The sequence below is a fragment of the Oryx dammah genome, unplaced genomic scaffold (genome assembly GCF_014754425.2).
Source record: "Oryx dammah isolate SB20612 unplaced genomic scaffold, SCBI_Odam_1.1 HiC_scaffold_29, whole genome shotgun sequence".
In the NCBI taxonomy this organism is placed as follows: domain Eukaryota; kingdom Metazoa; phylum Chordata; class Mammalia; order Artiodactyla; family Bovidae; genus Oryx; species Oryx dammah.
In genome coordinates this window covers 47,250,979-47,270,445 of record NW_024070213.1, presented here as the reverse complement: position 1 = coordinate 47,270,445, position 19,467 = coordinate 47,250,979, and the positions used below count along the sequence as shown (strand labels likewise).

Sequence of the window (19,467 nt, the reverse complement as noted above, 5' to 3'; positions counted from 1 at the left end):
TGTGGTGTTGGAGAAGACTCTTGAGAGTCCCTTGGACTGCAAGGAGATCCAACCAGTCCATTCTGAAGGAGATCAGTCCCGTGTGTTCATTGGAAGGAGTGATGCTAAAGCTGAAACTCCAGTACTCTGGCCACCTCATGCGAAGAGTTGACTCATTGGAAAAGACCCTGTTGCTGGGAGGGATTGGGGGCAGGAGGAGAAGGGGACGACAGAAGATGAGATGGCTGGATGGCATCACCGACTTGATGGACATGAGTTTGAGTGAACTCCAGGAATTGGTGATGGACAGGGAGGCCTGGTGTGCTGCGATTCATGGGGTCGCAAAGAGTCGGACATGACTGAGTGACTGAACTGAACTGAACTGAACTGAGGTGGCATGCAACACAGTTCGATGGCCATGTGCCTTATGATAAGTTATGATTATGACCATTCATTGAGCAATTGCTATCTGCTTAGGTACTGGAGTAAGCACTTTACATGCATTAGCTCATCTTAACCCTCTCCATAATCCTAGGAGGCCACTGCTGATTTTGTAATCTGCCATTCAGTGATGAAAAGATGAGAAACTTGGCTGAAGTCATATATAAGTGGTAGAGCCAGACCTGGAAGCCTCCATCTGTCGTGAGGCCTCTTAACCACTAAGCTATAGCACTATAGGTATCATGCAAAGGACACTCAGCTTGGAGCCAAGTTTTCTGCTAGTGGTATGGCTTTAGCAAAGACACTTAAACTCATCCAGTCAATCACTTAAAAGAAGAGTGTCTCATGGGAAGGTCGGGAAAACTAATGAGATCATCTGTATATAACTGTTGCACAGGAGAAAGCGTTGTTATGAACTAAGACTAGGGAAAATTTTAAAATGTGACAGTCGAAAAGAAATGATTACTCACTACTTCCTCTTTTGGCACCTTTTCCTATCTATTCTCTGTCAAATGTCCTGAGTATCACTGTGGGAAGACAATGGTAAATAGTATTGTATCTTGGAAATATTTTCTTTTTGATACATATAGATCTAACTCATTCTTTGTAATTGCTACAGAATAATCCAAGCTATGGATTAAAAATAATAATAATTGCTTTGTGTTTGGACATCTAGGATGTTTGCATATCTCTGTATTATAGACAATGCCAGAATGAACATCCTCATTCATGCTGTTTGTGTATATGCTTCTCTAGAAAGGAGACGTGGAATTGTTGGGTCAAAGAGCACACCTAAAAATATCCTTGCAAATCATCTCCTAAAATAGCACTGCCTGATAGAAATGCAATGTGAGCCATATATGTAGTTTAACATTATCTAGTAGTATTAAAAAGGGAAATATTATCATTTCAACATGTAACCAATATTTGAGATACCTTATTTTCCTTTTTAGAAAATAAGCCTTCAAAATATGACATGCTTTATACTCATGATATACTTCAATCTAGATACTGAATTTTCATCAAAAATTTTTTGTTGTTGTTTAGTTGCTAGGTTGTGTCCAGCTCTGCAACCCCATGGACTGTAGCCCACCAGGCTCCTCTGTCCATGGAATTCTCCAGGCAAGAATACTGGAGTGGGTTGCCATTCCCTTCTCCAGGAATCAGACCTGGGTCTCATGCATTGCAAGTGGATTCTTTACTGTTTGAGCCACCAGGGAGGCCCTTCATCAAAAATACTTAATTGTATTTAGAGTTGATAAACTTTTCAGCTTAAAAAAATAAAAAAATATAGTTTTCAGTTGTACCAGTCATATCTCAAGGCTCAATAATGAAATGAGGCCAGCAGCTCCTGTTTCGACAGCCAGATCTGAAATTATTGTCCCAGTTTATCTGCTCCCACCAGCAATGCATGAGAATACCTGTTTCTCCTCATCTTTAACTTCACTTTATCTTATGGGAATCACCCTGGATTTTCCTGCTGTGGCATTATCATCAGTGTAATTAAATCATTAGTTTTGTAAATACGTATTTAATGCTCATCTCTCTCACTGAACACTAAGAGCATATCTGTGCCGTTCTCTGCAGTAGATCCTATGCCTGAACAAAGCCTTAGTACACTGTAGGTGCCCAACAAACCCTTGTTGGATGGCTGTGGTGCTGTGGTGGTGGTTTAGTCACTGAGTAGTGTCCGGCTCTTGCGACCCCATAAACTGTAGCTGGCCAAGCTTCTCTGTCCATGGGATTCTCCAGGCAAGAATACTGGAGTGAGTTGCCATTGAATGACTAACTGTAGAGCACCTGCCGTAGTAGACCACGAGGCAACTGAGGCCAGAGGCAGAGTTAAGGATGGGGGAGGAGAAAAATATAAGACAGTTGTAGATGAAACTGTGGGGCTTCGACAGGATTCTTCCACTGCTTCATTAGAGCTTATTATTTGTGAGACAAAAATGAACCCCTAGTTCATCTAAGTCGCTCTCATTTTCTGTTATATACAGCCAAACCTTACTCCTAATTCGTGCTATCACACATAGACACACCAGGGAACTGAAAGCTCTCTGCTTTAAACTATTTCTAGTGTCGTTCCAAAACACCTGATGATTGTTAACGATTATCAGTTATATCTCAAAGGAAACTCGCCAGTCAATGCCTTGAACTTGGTTGCAGCCTAAGTGCAAGAGCAGCGTCTGTGTCAAGGAAATCTAGATGAGTCTGGAAGTTGCCTCTGCCTCATTGCCGTGTTAAGATCTATGCCCACAGCAGGTGGACTTGTACCTCGCTAGGCACAAATAGTGCTGGGTGCAAGGCACTGTGCGAGGAGCACTGTTCCTGAAAATCTCTGCCCTTTCCCCCAGTTTCTGATGTTGCACCTGCCTCCTACCTACCCCTTGAGAGTCCCCCAATTTCCTCCCATGGGGAGAATGTGTCTTCAGAATGCAGGCTCTCCTTCTCCATTCCTTGATTGATGAATAAAATTTCTGCTCTGCTGAACCTGGTCTCAGCTGACATGAGCAGCACTGGGCGAGAGAAGGACCCAGTTGGGGTCCCCTCAGTGTAAGAGGGTGGGTAACAGTATAATCTCAAAACCCTATGCTGGGTGAAACAAGGATCTGGATCAATGTGGCAATTTTGTTGTTCTTAGATTGATGGTCTTACACTATTATTAAGTCTATCACACTAATCCATGTTCAGCAGCTTCAGATTCTATGAAGTATCTTCACATTTGTTATAACATCTGACTTTTACTGTTTACTGATTTTGATATTTGATTTAATTGCTGTAATGTGGTGGAAAAGATTGTAACTGCCACCAGAATTCTTCTTAGGAAAAGCAGAGAAAATTACTTGGAAAAGCATTTAGGAAGATTCTCTGGTACTCAGGAGTGGGTGGAACGGCTACACATGAAAGCAGGGGAAGAAACTTACATTGCTCCAGAGAAGGAGGGGAGGTCTAGAGAGCAAGAGGGCAGAAGGCCGTGTGCCTTGTAACCCATTCCTATGACCTCTGGCGTCTTGACTAAACTTTACTAAAGTAAGTTAAGACTTGATGAGAGTAGAGTATGAAACTGAGATTGAACCCTGCATCCAGGTTTATGGGAGTAAGCAATGGAACGAACAAGAATTTCATTTAGAATCCTGGGGACAAGGTGGCCACAGCTGGCATCTACATTCAGTTACAATTCTCATTTTAGGGATGAGGAGAGGACATAGAGACTCTGAGCAGATGTGCCAGGGGCACGCAACAAGCATGCAGCAGAGGTGTGACTTGGCCCCACATGTTCTGACCCAGATACCACACGCTCGGTCAACTCCATGACCCCTCTCGCTTGGGTGAGTCATCTGATAAGCCTGTCACCAAACGTTGGTTAACTTCTCTGTCCTGGTGTTACACCAGGACTCGTGGTGGCATAGCCACAACCCTGAGATTTTAAAGATTAATTTCACTGCTAAAAATGCTCTTCTTTTCCACTTACTTGGTAAAATTGTAGTTCACATAATCGATTTTCAGAAATTCAAGAGACTCAGAACCTTTTAAATCTGGGAGCTTTCTTTCCTTGGCCATTTGTTCAATTGTCTCCATTCCAGCTTGAACAGCTGTGAAGCAACCAAAGAAAATGATTATTTTTTAATTAAAAATTTTAATTGGACTTTTAAAACTGTTTATTTGGTTTTTTTGGTCACGCCATGTGGCATGTGGGATCTTAGTTCCCCAGCTAGGGATCAAACCTAAGTCCTCTGCATTGGAAGTACAGAGCCTTAACCACTGGATTGCCAGTGAAGCCCCAGAAAATGTTTATTGATAAAAAAGATGATGATGGCACAATATCATTAAACACATAAGTGAAATTTATTAAGTAAAATCATGCTGCTAGATACTTAGAAAACAAGATTCTTGCAAGGTGCATATTATTGTCCCCACTTTGTAGAAGAAAACACTAGTCCTCAGAGAGGCTCCTGGAATTGTCTGAGACCCCAGAGCTAACAGCATGAGAATATGTTAACACAGGACAGTGTTAGGAAAAATGTAAAGTATCATTATTATCTTGTTTTGCAGATGAAGAAGCTGAACCTCAAAAAGGTTAAGTCTTGCCTAAGTCACACAGCTAAGAACTGGGGGAGACCATAGTCAAATCTGGGCAATTTGACTCCAGAGTTTGTGCCTGATGGCCAGTTCCAGAAAATTATATTTCACTGTCCTCTTTCTCTCCCAGATTCTTTATATTTTTTTTTTCATGAATCAAGGCAAATTGGAAGTGGTCAAACAGGAGATGACCCAGATTCTTTAAATTCAGGAATTTTGGATCTGAGACCCTTGGACTATTAGGAACTCTTCAACCCCCTAAAATTCTAACAAAATATTGTAAGATACATGTGTGTGTGTGTCCATCTAATTTTTCAGGGGAGAGGGTTCACATTTTCATCTTATTCTCAAAGGATACTAGCACCCCCCAGAATTGAGTAACCACTGCTTTTGTTTAATTCTGGAATAAGCCCATCTTTATATAATAGCACCACAGAACATGCTTCTCTGAGCTTGTAGAGAAATAGAGTCCTCCTGCCCATCAGAATGCTTGAGAAAAGTAAGTGAAGTCACTCAGTCGTGTTTGACATTTTGCAACCCCATGGACTGTAGCCTACCAGGCTCCTCTGTCCATGGAATTTTCCAGGCAAGAGTACTGGAATGGGTTGCCATTTCCTTCTCCAGGGGATGTTCCTGACTCAGGGACTGAACCCGGGTCTCCCACATTGTAGGCAGACGCTTTACCCTCTGAGCCACCAGGGAAGCCTATACATTACTCAGTCTTAAAAAAAGTGAAGTCACTCAGTTGTGTCTGACTCTTTGCGACCCCATGGACTGTACCCTGCCAGGATCCTCTGTCCATGGGATTTTCCAGGCAAGAGTCCTGGAGTGGGTTGCCATTTTAAAGTAATTCACACAATAACAAAGAATGATCTTTTCATTTTAACCTTCTCAAGGAGGAAGTTTTCTTTTCACTCCTTTCGTTTTAGCTTAAGCTCATTTCCACTTTTCTATTCTTGTTGGAAATTACGAAGAGCAGATTTATCCTCTGTAATACTGTGAATAGCATAGTAATATGGAGATATAAAGACAGAGATAAAGGATAGAAAGATGGAACCAAAAGCACTCACAGACAGCTTAGGTTTGAATCTCAACACTTTGGCTCACTAGCTTGTGTGACTCTGCAAGTTATAAAATCTCCCTGTCCTTCACTTTCTTTATCTATAACATGGGGATGCTAGCAACTGTGGAGGTATCTGTTCACCCATGTGAAAATAAAGTAGGTAATCTTCATTGGGAATTTGCTATTGCAAGATTCTGTTCCAAGTGCTTTATACGCCCAAGATATTCACTGTGTATGCATGTGCAGGGGAAAGAGAGGTGGGGGGTGGAATACGAGTCTGTGGCTGTATTTAGATATGCCTATTGTCAAGAGGATTATTTTTCAAGCAACATTTTTCCCTCAGCCTTCTTAACATCTCTGGATCAGCCCACTGCTGAGCTTGTATCAGTCATGAGATACCCCAATATGAGCTTCTGGATTTGGGTCAAAGACTCCACTTGGGAGGTGAGTACAGCCTTGCTTCTGAAAGCATCCAACCTTACCATAGTCCAGGGCCCGCTGAGTAGCCCTCGCCTTGATTCCAGGGTAAATGGCCTGGGCAGATGAGATGTAGAGATTCCACAGGAGGAAACAACCCCAGAGGACTTGGACTTGGGCCATCTTTGTACACATCTGCAATTAGCCAACATTTAGAGTTCCTTTATTATGCTTTCTCATTGCCCAATAGAACCTAGCATTTCTAGGTTTTCTTATTTTCATTGCTTACTTCCAGAACTTACTCACTTACTCCATCCATCCATCCATCCATCCATCCCGTGATCATTTATTGAACACACCAGAATGTGTTCCAGTTGCTGAAGGTATAGAGATGACCCATGTGTGGCCTCTGACCTTTTCTTTCCACAGAATAGTGGGTGAATCAGACATAAACATACAGATAATTGTAACACAGTAAGATATAATGCAATGCAATACAAGAGTCTTAACAATACATGTAACAACTTGGATATGTCTTGGGAAGGATATGCTTTGGATACAGAAGTGGGATGGAGGCATTCTTGAGTTCTAGAACAAATGAGTCAGGAGTTTGGAAAGGTGGCCTCAGTGGATGTGAGACAACCACTTATCTGCTTTAAGATCCTTGTTGACTCTCCTTTGCCCACAGGACAAACAGGTTTAAGCTCTTAGCATGGCAATCAAGGCTTTTCATAACTGGCTCCTGGCCCTCCTCTCCTATCTAAGTGGGGGCAGTGCTCTGAGCTGTCCACACTGAGCTGTTTTCTATGCTTCAGTTTGTCAGTTCTCTCACAATTGAGGGCTCTGTCTTTAACCCTCCCAACGCAAACATGCCTGCACACGCAGCTCTCTCTGTCTCTCTGCCTTTGGGTCGCATACCCACATCTGTCCAGCGAATGCATCCTCGAGGGCCAGCTGCACAGTGCCTTCTGGGAAAACTTCTCGAGTTTTCTTCTTCTGCAAAAACTTCTCAGGTCAGGTCTTGTCACTTCTGCCCCCGTCCTGTTAAAGCCCTCCAGTGGTTCCTCGTCTTACTCAGCATAAAATCCAAAGCCCTTCTACCAACTGCAAGGCCCTGCCCCGCTCACACCTCTACCTCCTCCTTGACTTTCCTTCATAGACATACCTGGCTCATCTGGACCCAGCCCCACTGGCTGACTTGATCTTCCTGGATCACTCTAAGCAGCCTGGATCTCAGGTCTTTACACTTGTTGTTCCCTCTGCCTGGCAGAGACAGCCTCCAGAAACCATGTGGCTGGGCCTTTCAGTTTCTTCAGGTATTTTGAGCATTATCTCAATGAAGCCTTTCCTAACCTGTCTAAACGAAACACACTCCCCCATGACCTCGGTATTCCCCATGCCTCCCTTGCTGCATTTTTCTCCAAAGCACTAGTCATCACCTAGCATAGTTTCCAGTTACTTGATTATTTTCTGTCTCTCCTACTAGAATTTTAAGGCTTCATGGAGGACTTCCTCACTTCAGCACCTTGAACAGTGACTGGCATCCAGTAGGCAAATATTGATTGAATGAATGTATGGTTCGTTTCTTCCTTGAGACCATGCAGTGGGCCAGGCATGCCTTTGGAGGTCCCACAGTACTGGAACAGTCCTTGATTTTCATGGTACAGTCCTGCATTGTGATTGTCTTGTCTGTCTTACTACTATGATTCCAGAGTCTAATACAATACCTGGTACATAGAAGACACAGGAAAAAACTTATTAAACATCTTCTCCAAGGAGAAAGATCGCATCTTATTCACTGTTATCTTGCTAGTGCTTGACATAGACCAAATGTTCAGTGTACACTTACTGAATTAATGGATTCAGTGAATTAATGTCACTCCGTTTTCTTGAGGAATGAAGCAGAGGTAGCAACAACATCAGTGATACAGGTTTCTTCTAAGGACAGTAGAGTGAGTAATGCATTTACAGGCCTTGTTTCTAATTCTGGGAGTTTACAAGCTGGGGGACCGGTCATTCCTGTATTCACACAGATACACACGGAGTTAACACACAAGCATGAAACTAGTCAGGGGAGCACTTGAGGGTGTGGTCAGGGAAGAGGAAGTTGTAGGAGCTATGTATTTAGACAGAGGGAGGAGTCAGGTCGGTTGGGGCAGGGAAGGACCCCAGAGGGGCTGGGATTCAGGAGCAGTCCAGATGAAGGGGAAGGTCACTGTAAGAGGTGTGTGTGTGTGTGTGAGAGAGAGAGAGAATCTGTGCTTGGCCAAGATAAACAAAGGACTTCCCTATAGCTCAAGTGGTAAAGAATCTGTCTGTGATGCAGGAAACCAGGATTCAAGACTTGGGTCGGGAAGATCTTCTGGAGAAGGAAATGGCAATCCACTCCAGTATTCTTGCCTGGAGAATTCCATGGACAGAGAAGCCTGGTGGGCTACAGTTCATGGGGTTGCAAAGAGTCGGACATGACTTGGTGACTGAACAACAACAAAGAAAACAAACATTTGTGTGTGCCCTTGGGTAAGAACATGGAAATGGGAATGCACTGAAGTAGACAAAGGGGAGTTCCAGAGAATTTATTTGAAAGGAGCATAGCAGTCTGACCAGGGGAGGGAGTGTCTGAGTAGGGCTACTGCTGGCTTATGTTGGGCTTTTGTGAGAAATGAGAAAGGGTGCCCTCTGGAGATATACCAGCTTCTGTGGGACCAGCAGAGAATGTTCCAGGAAAACCTCACACTAGTATCCAGCTTGGTGGCAGAGAAAGGGCTGCTCCTCTCACCCCTGGGGCTGGCAATCTATCCAGTGCACAAGCTTCCCCACTCATGCAATGGGCTTATGCTCAGACTGGTGAATACTCACAGAGGGCATTTTGCTAGAGGGCCATGAGATCGAGAATTAGAGTCTTGATTTGTCCTGTATTGCATAAATCCACCTTCAGGTATGAGAGAGGCTGGTTCAGTCAACCTGCTTACATTTGTCAGCTGATCTGTATATCCTTTGTCCAGAGAAGTCCCCAAACTCACCCCACTGTTGTTGGTGTTTAGTCACTAAGTCACGTCTGACTCTTTGTGACCCCATGGACTGTAGCCTGCCAGGCTCCTCTGTCCATGGGATTCTCCAGGCAAGAACACTGGACTCGGTTGCCATTTCCTTCTCTAGGGGATCTTCCCAACCCAGGGATCAAACCTGCGTCTCCTTCATTGCAGGTGGATTCTTTACCATTGAGCCACTGAGGAAGCCCCAAACTTACCCCATGTTTTCTGATTAATACCCACACTTAGGCTGTTGCCCTTTACTGAGCCTACAGAAAGTCTGTGCATCCTTAAAGTTCACTGTAAACACAGCCTTCCTTCTGAAGCCATTTATGACTTCTCTAAGCTAATCTCATTTCCTTCTGAACCCTCAGTCAAAATACATATTTATTCATGTGCCTATATTTCCTTTTTTAACTTATTGTCTGTCTCCTCTACCAGAATATAAGTGCTGTGAGGGCAAAGGCCTTGTCTGGTTTGGAGGTTTCAGAGCCTGGCTCCCTCAGTGTCTTGGACACAGTGAGTGACTGATAGTACTGATAGGGGGAATCAATGAATCATAAGCAAAGATATAGCCTTTATTTTTTCCTTGCATATAACATACCTTATTTTTCTAGGAACACACTCAAGCGAACCCCCTGCCCACGTAAGCCAGGTGCCAAAATGTCCAAAAGAGCAAAGTGAGCCCAGCAGAGAGTTGAACACAACATAGACGTTCCCAGCAGAATGCACACACACTGAGATTTATCCACACAGTGGAATATTATATAGCAGTGAAGATGGATACCTCTAGCCACAAACAACTAAAAGGAATAGGATTTATTTCACTCTACATTTTATTATAGCTCTTTGCAGAGGTGGTTGAAGCATTTACACACTAGCAGAGCATATTCATCTATTAGAACGGATGCTGGCCACAGTTCTAGAGCAGGGCTGGGGAGGTTAGGTCCTGGATCATGGGTGGGACAGAGGAAGTCTTGGAGGAGTGGCCAGCGTGGGTATACTGGGGAGTGGGGTGGGGGACCCAGAGCAGTGACTATTTGCTGTTAGCTACTGTGGTATTTCAATATTTTAAAACTGCTATGACCTTATGCATTCAGTGTGATGTCTCAGCTGTATGGAATTGATCTTGGTAGTAAAGGACAAGCTACAGAAAGAAACTGGACAGTGCAGGGGGCAGGGCCAGGGGTGCAACTTGAGGAAGATTAGGGTGAAGACAACACTAAGGAAAGCACAGAGGAGTGAGAGAGAGAGCTGAGGAGAAGGAATTCTAGTAGGAAAAGAGGGTCTCTCTGGTCAAGCAATGAGTGATCTGAGGGTTTGGGGGAAATATGAGGAGTGGGGTAAATGAGTGTGAGGCTCTCCATGTTCTGGGAGACAGGATGATATCAACAGCATCTTATACTCAGGGTGGATGCAGGAGTTAGGTCCAGTTGGACACTACTGAGAGACTGAACATGCATAGCATGCCATCTGTCCTAGGCCTTCCTTGATCCTTTAGCTATCCTGGGAGTGGTCCAGGGTCCTAGAGAGAGGGATAGGTAGAGATGGATGAGACAATGGGAGTAAGAGGAACACCCCTGGGATTCCTTAGCGTAGATTAGTGGCTATTTACCAACTGGTATAGAAGTAGTTCCACATTTTAACAAAGGATGAGGCCAGACTGATGTGTAGTCATGTTAATATCACTGTAGGCAAAGAACTGTAAATGGATGAGTCATGCCTAGGCAGGCATAAGAGAGTTTTTTAAATTGAAGCATAGTTGATTTATAATATTGTGTGCAAAGCAATTCAGTTATATACATATGTACGTGCATATATATATATATACGTCTGCTCAATCACTTCAATTGTGTCCAACTTTTTGAAACTGCATGTACTGTATATATATGTGTGTGTGTGTATATATATATATATATATGTAATATATATATCATACAGAGACACACACACACACAGATGCACACACATATATATGTGTGTGTGCTGTGCCAATGCAGGAGACGCAAGTTCGATCTCTGGGTGGGGAAGATCCTCTGGAGGAGGCCATGACTACCCACTCCAGTATTCTTGCTGGGAAAATCCCATGGACAGAGGAGCCTGGCAGACTATAGTCCATGAGGTCACAAAGAGTTAGACACGACTTAGCAACTGAGCATGAGTGTATATGTATATGGTTATTTTCCATTATAGGTTATTATAAGAGAGGGATTTTTTAAATTAATTTATTTTTTAATTGAAGCATGATAATTGCTTCACAAAATTTTGTTGTTTTTTGCCAAACAGCAACATGAATCAGCCTTAGGTATACATATGTCCCCTCCCAGAGAGGGATTTTTTAAATGAGGAAAAGATTTCATAATAGTGAAAAGAAATGAATGTTAGACCAAAAAGTCATTAGATGTATGCAAAGTAAGGTAGAAATTATCTCTGCCTGGTATATAGTAGGACCTCAACAAATATTTGCTAACTTACTAACCAGCTGGCCCACAAGATTCTTGTTAGCTAAGGAAAGTTCTAGAAAAGGTTGAAAACAATGAGCAAACCAAACTGTCATATAAATAGTTCTTCATTTCTACAGTGAAAAACCACAATAAACTAAAGCAATTACTTGTGAATGGAAGAGCAATTAAAATGACAAATTTCTATTTCTTCACCATTCACAAAACTCACAACACTAGTTTATTTCTGCTGTTTTAGACATGTGGACACAGAGGCTTAGAGAGTTCAAATGACCTGTCCAAGATCCCAGAGTAAGTCAGACTCTTGGGAATCAAACCTGTTCCTCTGGCTCCTAATTCTAGTGTTTATGATTTTTTTTTCATTTAATGACTTGACAGTACTAAACTTTTCATTTTTATCTGGGAATTTTAATAGGGGTTGCTTGATGCCATCTTTTATGTGGAAAGATTCGTTAAGTGTCTGGAAATTTTCAAGTATCAAAGCGCAAATCCATTTGTATCTTCTTGGGCACAAATGGAGTTTTAAATTTCCTTCCAGCAGCCAAAAAACCTGTTTTCACTTCTCAGTTCAAGGAAGTTTCTGAAGTGGTCTACTTTGACGGAGATTCAGGAACTCAAAGCTGCATATAGAGAACACATATTTTTCGTCTCGAAATTTTATGAATGAGTAAAATTACTGGGCTATAAAGGAATAGATTGTAACTTTCAGTTGAATTGTTTGGTTAGGATGATAATTTATAGGCAGGGGAGGAACAGAACCTTGTCAAACAACGAGATGACTCCTGAAAGGTTAGGTAATTTGGCTGACAAGTAAGGACAGGGTGAGTTGCCTATTAAAAGAAGGGATCCAGGATGATTTAAAAACCTGCCAGCAAGTTACCTGTTTTGTTGCTTCTGAGGAATTCCTCTTTCCAATACTCAAAACCTCAGAAGGCATTACATTTCCATACCAATATCCAGACAGAATAATACTTCTAAATTAAATGGCTTTTGCCTGAGCCATTCCGATGACTAGAAATAAGAAAACTCACATACGACTTAGGAAAGTCCTGAGAAATATCAATGTATCATTACTGCTCCTGAAGGAGAGCTTTGGCAGACTCTGGAAAAATTAAAAGGTGTGTTGATTGAATGAAATGTGTAGCCTTTAAAATAAAGGCAAAGTTTGAGAAATTAAGTTCAATTGGTTTAAAGAAGCCTAGTCTACAAGAATATTCCAACCTAATGGTTAAGACAGATAATAAAATTGGTAACAAGTTTAAATCAACAGGTATGGAATATAGGCAGACTTGAAGAATATTTCAAGGGATTCAGCCCACACATTTGATTTTATACCAAGATCTCTAATAACAAGGGCCTTGAAAATTTACCCCGTGTCCCCACCCCTGTCCCCCCCAAACTCCATACTTAACACAAAAGAGTTACAAAATTCAGGTAGATGGGAAGGCCATTTGCTCAGCAGGGTCCAGGTCACTGTTGTGGTTTAAGACCTGATCCCAAAGCACAGAGATCACTGAAGTTCCTTAGTTTTAACCACACCAGTCGAGAGACAAGTTAGAATTTCCTGCCACTGTGCTGGGTTCCCCACTGGAATGGAGGCAAAAATAGAAGTCCAAACTATTGAGCCCCACTTTTGAAGGATGCAGAACTAAACATGTAGTCTAAACCAACTCTCATTTCTATCTTAGAGCTGTCCACAGTTTTCTGGGTGGGCTGAGTGACGTAAAGAGATAAAGCATAGAAAAAGCTAGGCAGACCAAAATAATTCAGGATGTGTGACAGCTGGCTGTTCAAGGTGTCCTACCAGATCTGGGTCATCTCCAGCAAGAGGGTAGTTCCCGTTTGGACACTGTGCACTGGCAGAGACTTGAAGGTGGTTCAAGCTTCAGGTTGGTTCAATCTTGGTTCAAGATTCTTACCTCAAGAAGAGGAAGTATCCAAAGCCAGGGAGCGCCTTCAGTTCCCTCTGCCTTTGAAGTCGATGTGTTCTCCACTGGAGCCTTGAACTCATCTGCTGCAAAGATGATAATTAAGTCTGAATCATCTAGTGGTGAATCTTTTTAAAAAGCCTCTTTCAAAATGTGATACATTATTGCTTCACTTCAGTTACCCAATGACATGAAGACATGAATGAACACTTCAGTCTCTACCTAGATGAGCAGACAATGCCACCTATGCAATAATTATCTCCCTAACACACACACACACACACACACATCTTGAGAAATTACTATGGCTCCTTTACCAGAAAGCTTCAGAATTCCAGTGTATTTTTAAAAAGGTGCTAAGTTGTATTGAATTGAAAGAGGAAGACTTTTCTTTTCTGGGAGAGTAAGCTGGTTTCCCTCGGTCAGGCTGCCTGTACTGAATGTTGCTACTGCTGCCAAGGATACCTTTTAGACTTTTGGTGGATCAGATTCATTCTGAAAGCATGAGGCTTGATAACCAGGCCAACCTAGTTACCATCTTTATCTTTCAGGGTAGGATCACAGAAAGTATCTCTGACTATTGGCTCGTTTTTCAGATTATTAATGACTTTCACTCCCAGCATTCCTCTGAAGTCAGTTTAGGTGGGCTTGGGTGATGAACTATTTCAGAACTTGGTATCTATAGTTTCTAAACCCCATTCCCCACTCCCATCCCCCATGTTTTAATCATTGCACTTTAGATGGGCAGGAATCTGATTACATGAAGCATCTCAGGTCTTAAGTTTACAATCTAAGATGGGGTGATCCACTGTTCTGGTTTACCCAGGACACAGGATTTTCAGTACTAAAACCAGGACAGTTCAGGAAAACTAGGAAGAACAACAAGCATGTTTGCTTGGCATTGTCTGTACTTCTGACAACTTTTAAGTTTCCCATCCAGCACAGCTCCAGTTACAGGTACCTGTTTAACTTCAGTTTTCTTAGGGGTAAAGTGGGAATAAAAATAGCATCTACTTTAATAGGTACTGGTGAAAAAAAGATGTTGATAGCTGTCTTAGTCTGTTCAGGCTGCTATAACTAAGTTTCACAAGCCAGTCTAAGCTCAGCTAAATGTATAAGCTAAGACATAGCTTATAAACAACAAATGTGTTGCTCACTGCTCTGGAAATGGGAAGTTCACAATCAAGGAGCCAGCATAGTTATGTCTTGATTAGGACTCTGTTGCTCAGCAAGATCCAGGTCACTGTTGTGGTTTAAGATCTGGTTCACAGCTAGATTCTTTTGGCTGTGTTCTCACAGGGTGGAAAGAGTTAAGAATAGTTTTGGAGCCTCTTTTAGAAGAAATGAATTCCCCAAGTGCTACCTACTAATAACATCACCTTTGGGGTTAAGATTTCAGCATATGAATTTTGGAGGAACACAAACATTCAGACCATAGCAGTAACCTAAGTAACCTAGGAGAATGTTTGAATTGTAAAATGCTGTAAATTTTTTTGTGCTGTAAAGTGCTTTTGAATTGTAAAGTGCTATAAAATCTTTATTCATTGGTATGTGGTCATATCAATGGTGATAGGAGCCTGAAGATACTCTCCTCATAGAATCAGTTATTGCCAGTCATATACTAGTTCATTCATTAAATCCACAAATATCGGACACCTACTGTGTACAAGTTCCTTTCAGTAAAACAGACAGAATTCATGTCCACATGGAGTTTATATTCTAGTGGATGGAGATGTAAAACAAACAAGCAAACAAGACAAACCAAAATGTGTAGACTGTGATGTGCTAGGGAGGAAATAAAGGAATGTAGTTGGTGGGGGGTGGTGGTCTTGTAATTGGTAGGGTGATGCAGCTGAGGGGAGAAGTGCTTCCTCTGTTAGGTTGGCTCAGGAAGGCTTCTCGGAGGAGGTGTATCTGAGTTGAGATCTGAGCATTAGAAGCCAGACAGAAAAAGCCCTGAAGGGATTGGGTGGAGGGAATAGCTAAGGTGGGCCGGTGTGTCTGGAATGCAGTAAGGGCAGAAATGATATTAGACATCTAAATGGCTACATCAGGCGGGTAGTTGGCGTTCCCAGGAGAGGTTGACTAGAAATATGAATTTCCGAGTCATTATCCTCGAGATGGAATTAAATCTGTAGAAGTGGGTGAGGTCATCCGGGGCAGTTTCCCATGTACATGTCCTACAGGAGGAGTGTGGGGTCACTTCAGGTGCTACACAGATAAACACGTGAAATTGTATTGTATTGCATTTATTTTAGTGTATTATAAAAAACCAAGAACCAGACATGGGAGAAGATGAATGACATAATCCATTATATGGGAAACAATTTATCAAGTGCCGGTGAATATTTCTTTCCTTCCCTCTGAATCTCCCCTCGGAGGCAGCATTGCCGTCTCTCCTCTTCTGTCCCTCCTCTCTGCTTCTGATCTCTGTCTCCCCCACCTCCCCAGCAGCTTCTTACCTTTACCTTCATCTCCTGCGCCCCCCACCCTCAGCCCCCTCTTTCCCATCCTCATTCCTTGTTTCTGTCAGGGAGACTTAGACCTTGATTAGCCTCCTATTTGCATCGTCAGACCCATTAACCAGCTGCATAAGAATCTGCTCCACTTAAAAGCAAGCTGAAGATTGTAAAATACAAATAATTGTATTTTTTCTGATGGAAATACGAATTTTCATTTTTGGCACAAAATACTGAAAATCTAACTCAAGTCAATGTTGTGAATTCTGGAATTTGGGGCACAGGATTTGGAGAGAAGTCTTGGGAAGCATGGCCTGAATGAAGGAGAGGAGACAGGATGTGAAATGGGGGGAGGAGGAACCCCATCCTGCAGTCCTTGTGGTTCTGGCCTCACACAGACTTGCCCTGCCCACCCCAACTCTGGGAACTTGGGCAATTTACTTATTTCCTTTGGGTCTCAGAGAGTCTTCTATAAAAGTGCTTATCACATTTACTTTGAAAAGTCATTATGAGAATTAAACTAAGTGAGGTAGCATATATTGTTTTTCCTTCACTGTCAATAATTTACATGCCCTATTACTTGTATTTTCTCTATTATTTTCAATTAATAATTTAAAAGATGTTTTAAACAAGTTTTACTTTGAAGTAGTGTACAGAGTTTAATGTTCACGATATTTATATTTATTTTTTATGTTTATCCTCTATTAGGAAATTAATAAAAGTTTCCCCTTTAGATAGCTTCCCCTTTTAAACAAATTTATATACACTTTAAGAATTGGGTTTATTTATGAAGTAAATAATAGTACAGCTCATGTATGATGTGGAATAATTTTGGAAAAACAGTCTCAGATACTTGGAGTTTAAGACACGAAGATAAAAGAGTACAGCTGGTCTGTTTTTATTTTATTTGTAAGGGGCCTTAGACATTACCTCAAGCCTTCCTTTCTGTTGGAAGAATCATTTTCTGGTAATTTGCAAAATTCATCATTAAAAACAACAAAAGCCAGCAATATGATATCCAGATATCCAGTTTCATTGTTTATTTTAGTCTTCCAGATTTAACTAAGGATTTGCTGGGAATTCCTACTTATCCAGCCTACCTATGATGACAACTGAGAATGCGAGACTAATTTGGTTGGTTTTCAGTCAATACGTAATGTCTAACTCTTTGCGATCCCATGGACTGCATCATGTCAGGTTCCTCCATCCTCCACTATCTCCACATAGTCCACTGAGTCAGTGATGCTATCTAAACATCTCATTCTGTCATGCCTTTCTCCTCCTACCTTCTAACTTTCCTAGCATCAGGGTCTTTTCCAACTAGTTGGCTCTATGCATCAGGTGGCCAAAGTATTGGAGCTTCAGCTTCAGTATCAGTCTTTCCAGTGAATATGCAGGATTGATTTCCTTTAGGATTGACTGGTTTGATCTTCTTGCAGTTCAAGGGACTCTCAAGAGTTTTCTCCAACCCCACAGTTCGAAAGCATCAATTCTTCAGTGCTCAGCTCTCTTAATGGTCCAACTCTCACATCTGTACATGACTGCTGGAAAAACCATAGCTTTTACTGTATGGACTTTTGTTGGCAAAGTTATGTCTTTGCTTTTTAATATGCTGTCTAGGTTTGTCATAGCTTTCCTTTCAAGGAGCAAAAGTCCTTTAATTTCATAGCTGTAGTCACCATCTACAGTGATTTTGGAGCCCAAGAAAGGAAAAACTCTTACTGCTTCCACTTTTTCCCCTTCTATTTGTCATGAAGTGATGGGACCGGATGCCATATCTTAGTTTTTTGAATATTGAGTTTCAAGCCAGCCTTTTCACTCTCCTCTTTCACTTTCATCAGGAGGCTCTTTAGTTCCTCTTCACCTTCTTCCACTAGAGCGGTATTATCTGCATATCTGAGGTTGTTGATATTTCTCCTGGCAGTCTTCATTCCAGCTTGTGATTTATCCAGCCTAGCATTTGGCATGATGTACTCTGCATATAAGTTAAATAAACAAGGTGACAATATACAGCCTTGTCGTACTCTTTTCCCAATTTTGAACCAGTCCATTGTTCTATGTCTGGTTCTAATTGTTGCTTCTTGACCTGCATACAGGTTTCTCAGGAGACAGGAAAGGTGGTCTGGTAGTCCCATCTCTTTAAGAATGTTCCACAGTTGTTTTGATCCACACAGTTAAAAGCTTTAACATAGTCAATGAAGCAGAAGTAAATGCTTTTCTGGAATTCCCTTGCTTTTTCTATGACCCAGCAGATGTTGGGAATTTGATCTCTGGTTCCTGTGCCTTTTCTAAATCCAGTTTATACATCTGAAAGTCCTCAGTTCACATACTTCTGAAGCCTAGCTTGAAGGATTTTGAGCATAACCTTGTTAGCATGTGAAATGAGTGCAATTGTGTGGTAGTTTGACATTCTTTGGCATTGACCTTCTTTGGGATTTGGAGAAGGAAATGGCAACCCACTCCAGTAGTACTCTTGCCTGGAAAATTCCATGGATGGAGGAGCCTGGTGGGCTACAGTCCATAGGGTTGAAAAGAGTCGGACACAACTGAGCAGCTTCACTTTCACTTTTCACTTTTCTTTGGGATTGGACTGAAAACTGAACTTTTCCAGTCCTGTGACTACTGCTGAGTTTTTAAATTTGCTGGCATATTGAGTTCAGCACTTAAACAGCAGCATCTTTTAGGATTTTTAATAGTGCAGGAATTCTAGAATTCTGTCACCTCCACTAGCTTTGTTCATAGTAATGCTTCCTAAGGCCCACTTGATTTCACACTCTAGGATGTGTGACTCTAGGTGAATGAGCACACCATTGTGGTTATCCAGGTCATTAAAACTTTTCTTACATAGCTCTTCTATGTATTCTTGCCACCTCTTCTTAATCTCTTCTGTTTCTGTTAAGTCCTTAACAGAAAGTTTCTATTCTCTATTGTGCCCATCCTTGCATGAAATCTTCCCCTGACATCTCCAATTTTCTTGAAGAGATTGCTAGTCTTTTCCATTCTTCTATTTCTTTGCATTGTTCCTTTAAGGAGACCTTATCTCTCCTTGCTATTTTCTGGAGCGCTGCATTCAGTTGGGTGTATGTTTTCCTTTCTCCCTTGCCTTTTGCTTCCCTCTTTCCTCAGCTATTTGTAAAGCCTCCTCAGACAACCACTTTGCCTTCCTCTATTTCTTTTTCTTTGTGATGGTTTTGGTCACTGCCTACTGTTATTCCACTTATTAATGGCTGACAGTATATTAGTCTCTGCAGATCAAGAGACACCTTTAATTAACACTCCAAAGGAAAAATAAAAATCAACTAGCTAGAATCTTCATTAAAGAAAGATGTCAAAAAAAGAGAAAGATGTCAAGATACAAGAATGGACCATACTAGTTCTTGGTTTCTAGAATGTCTGGGCTATTCCCATACAGAAAGAAGTTATTTGAATATAAGACTGTTTTTGAGCTTGGAAACAAATTATGTTATTTTTTGTAAGAGACAAAAGTGGGGAGAAACAGGGATTCTTTGTGTGTGGGGGGGGGTGTCGAGGGATGAACTAGATAAAGCAGTTTTAGGACAAAGGACACTTTGACTTCCCTATTCCCCAACATTTTGTGTTGGTAAA

At 41.7% G+C, this 19,467-nt stretch overlaps 1 protein-coding gene across 1 annotated transcript in view; it reads right to left on the bottom strand.

The window, feature by feature from the left end:
* Window positions 1–13,482, bottom strand: part of BPIFC (BPI fold containing family C) — a 42,988-nt gene extending 29,506 nt beyond the window's left edge. The window contains exons 1-3 of the mRNA XM_040234794.1: window positions 13,394–13,482; window positions 6,046–6,175; window positions 3,893–4,013 (exon numbers count right to left, since the gene is read on the bottom strand). Of these exons, the coding sequence (XP_040090728.1) occupies window positions 3,893–4,013; window positions 6,046–6,175 (251 nt within the window). The 5' untranslated portion in view covers window positions 13,394–13,482. The remainder of the gene's footprint in view (window positions 1–3,892; window positions 4,014–6,045; window positions 6,176–13,393) is intronic.
* Between the last annotated feature and the right edge of the window lie 5,985 nt (window positions 13,483–19,467).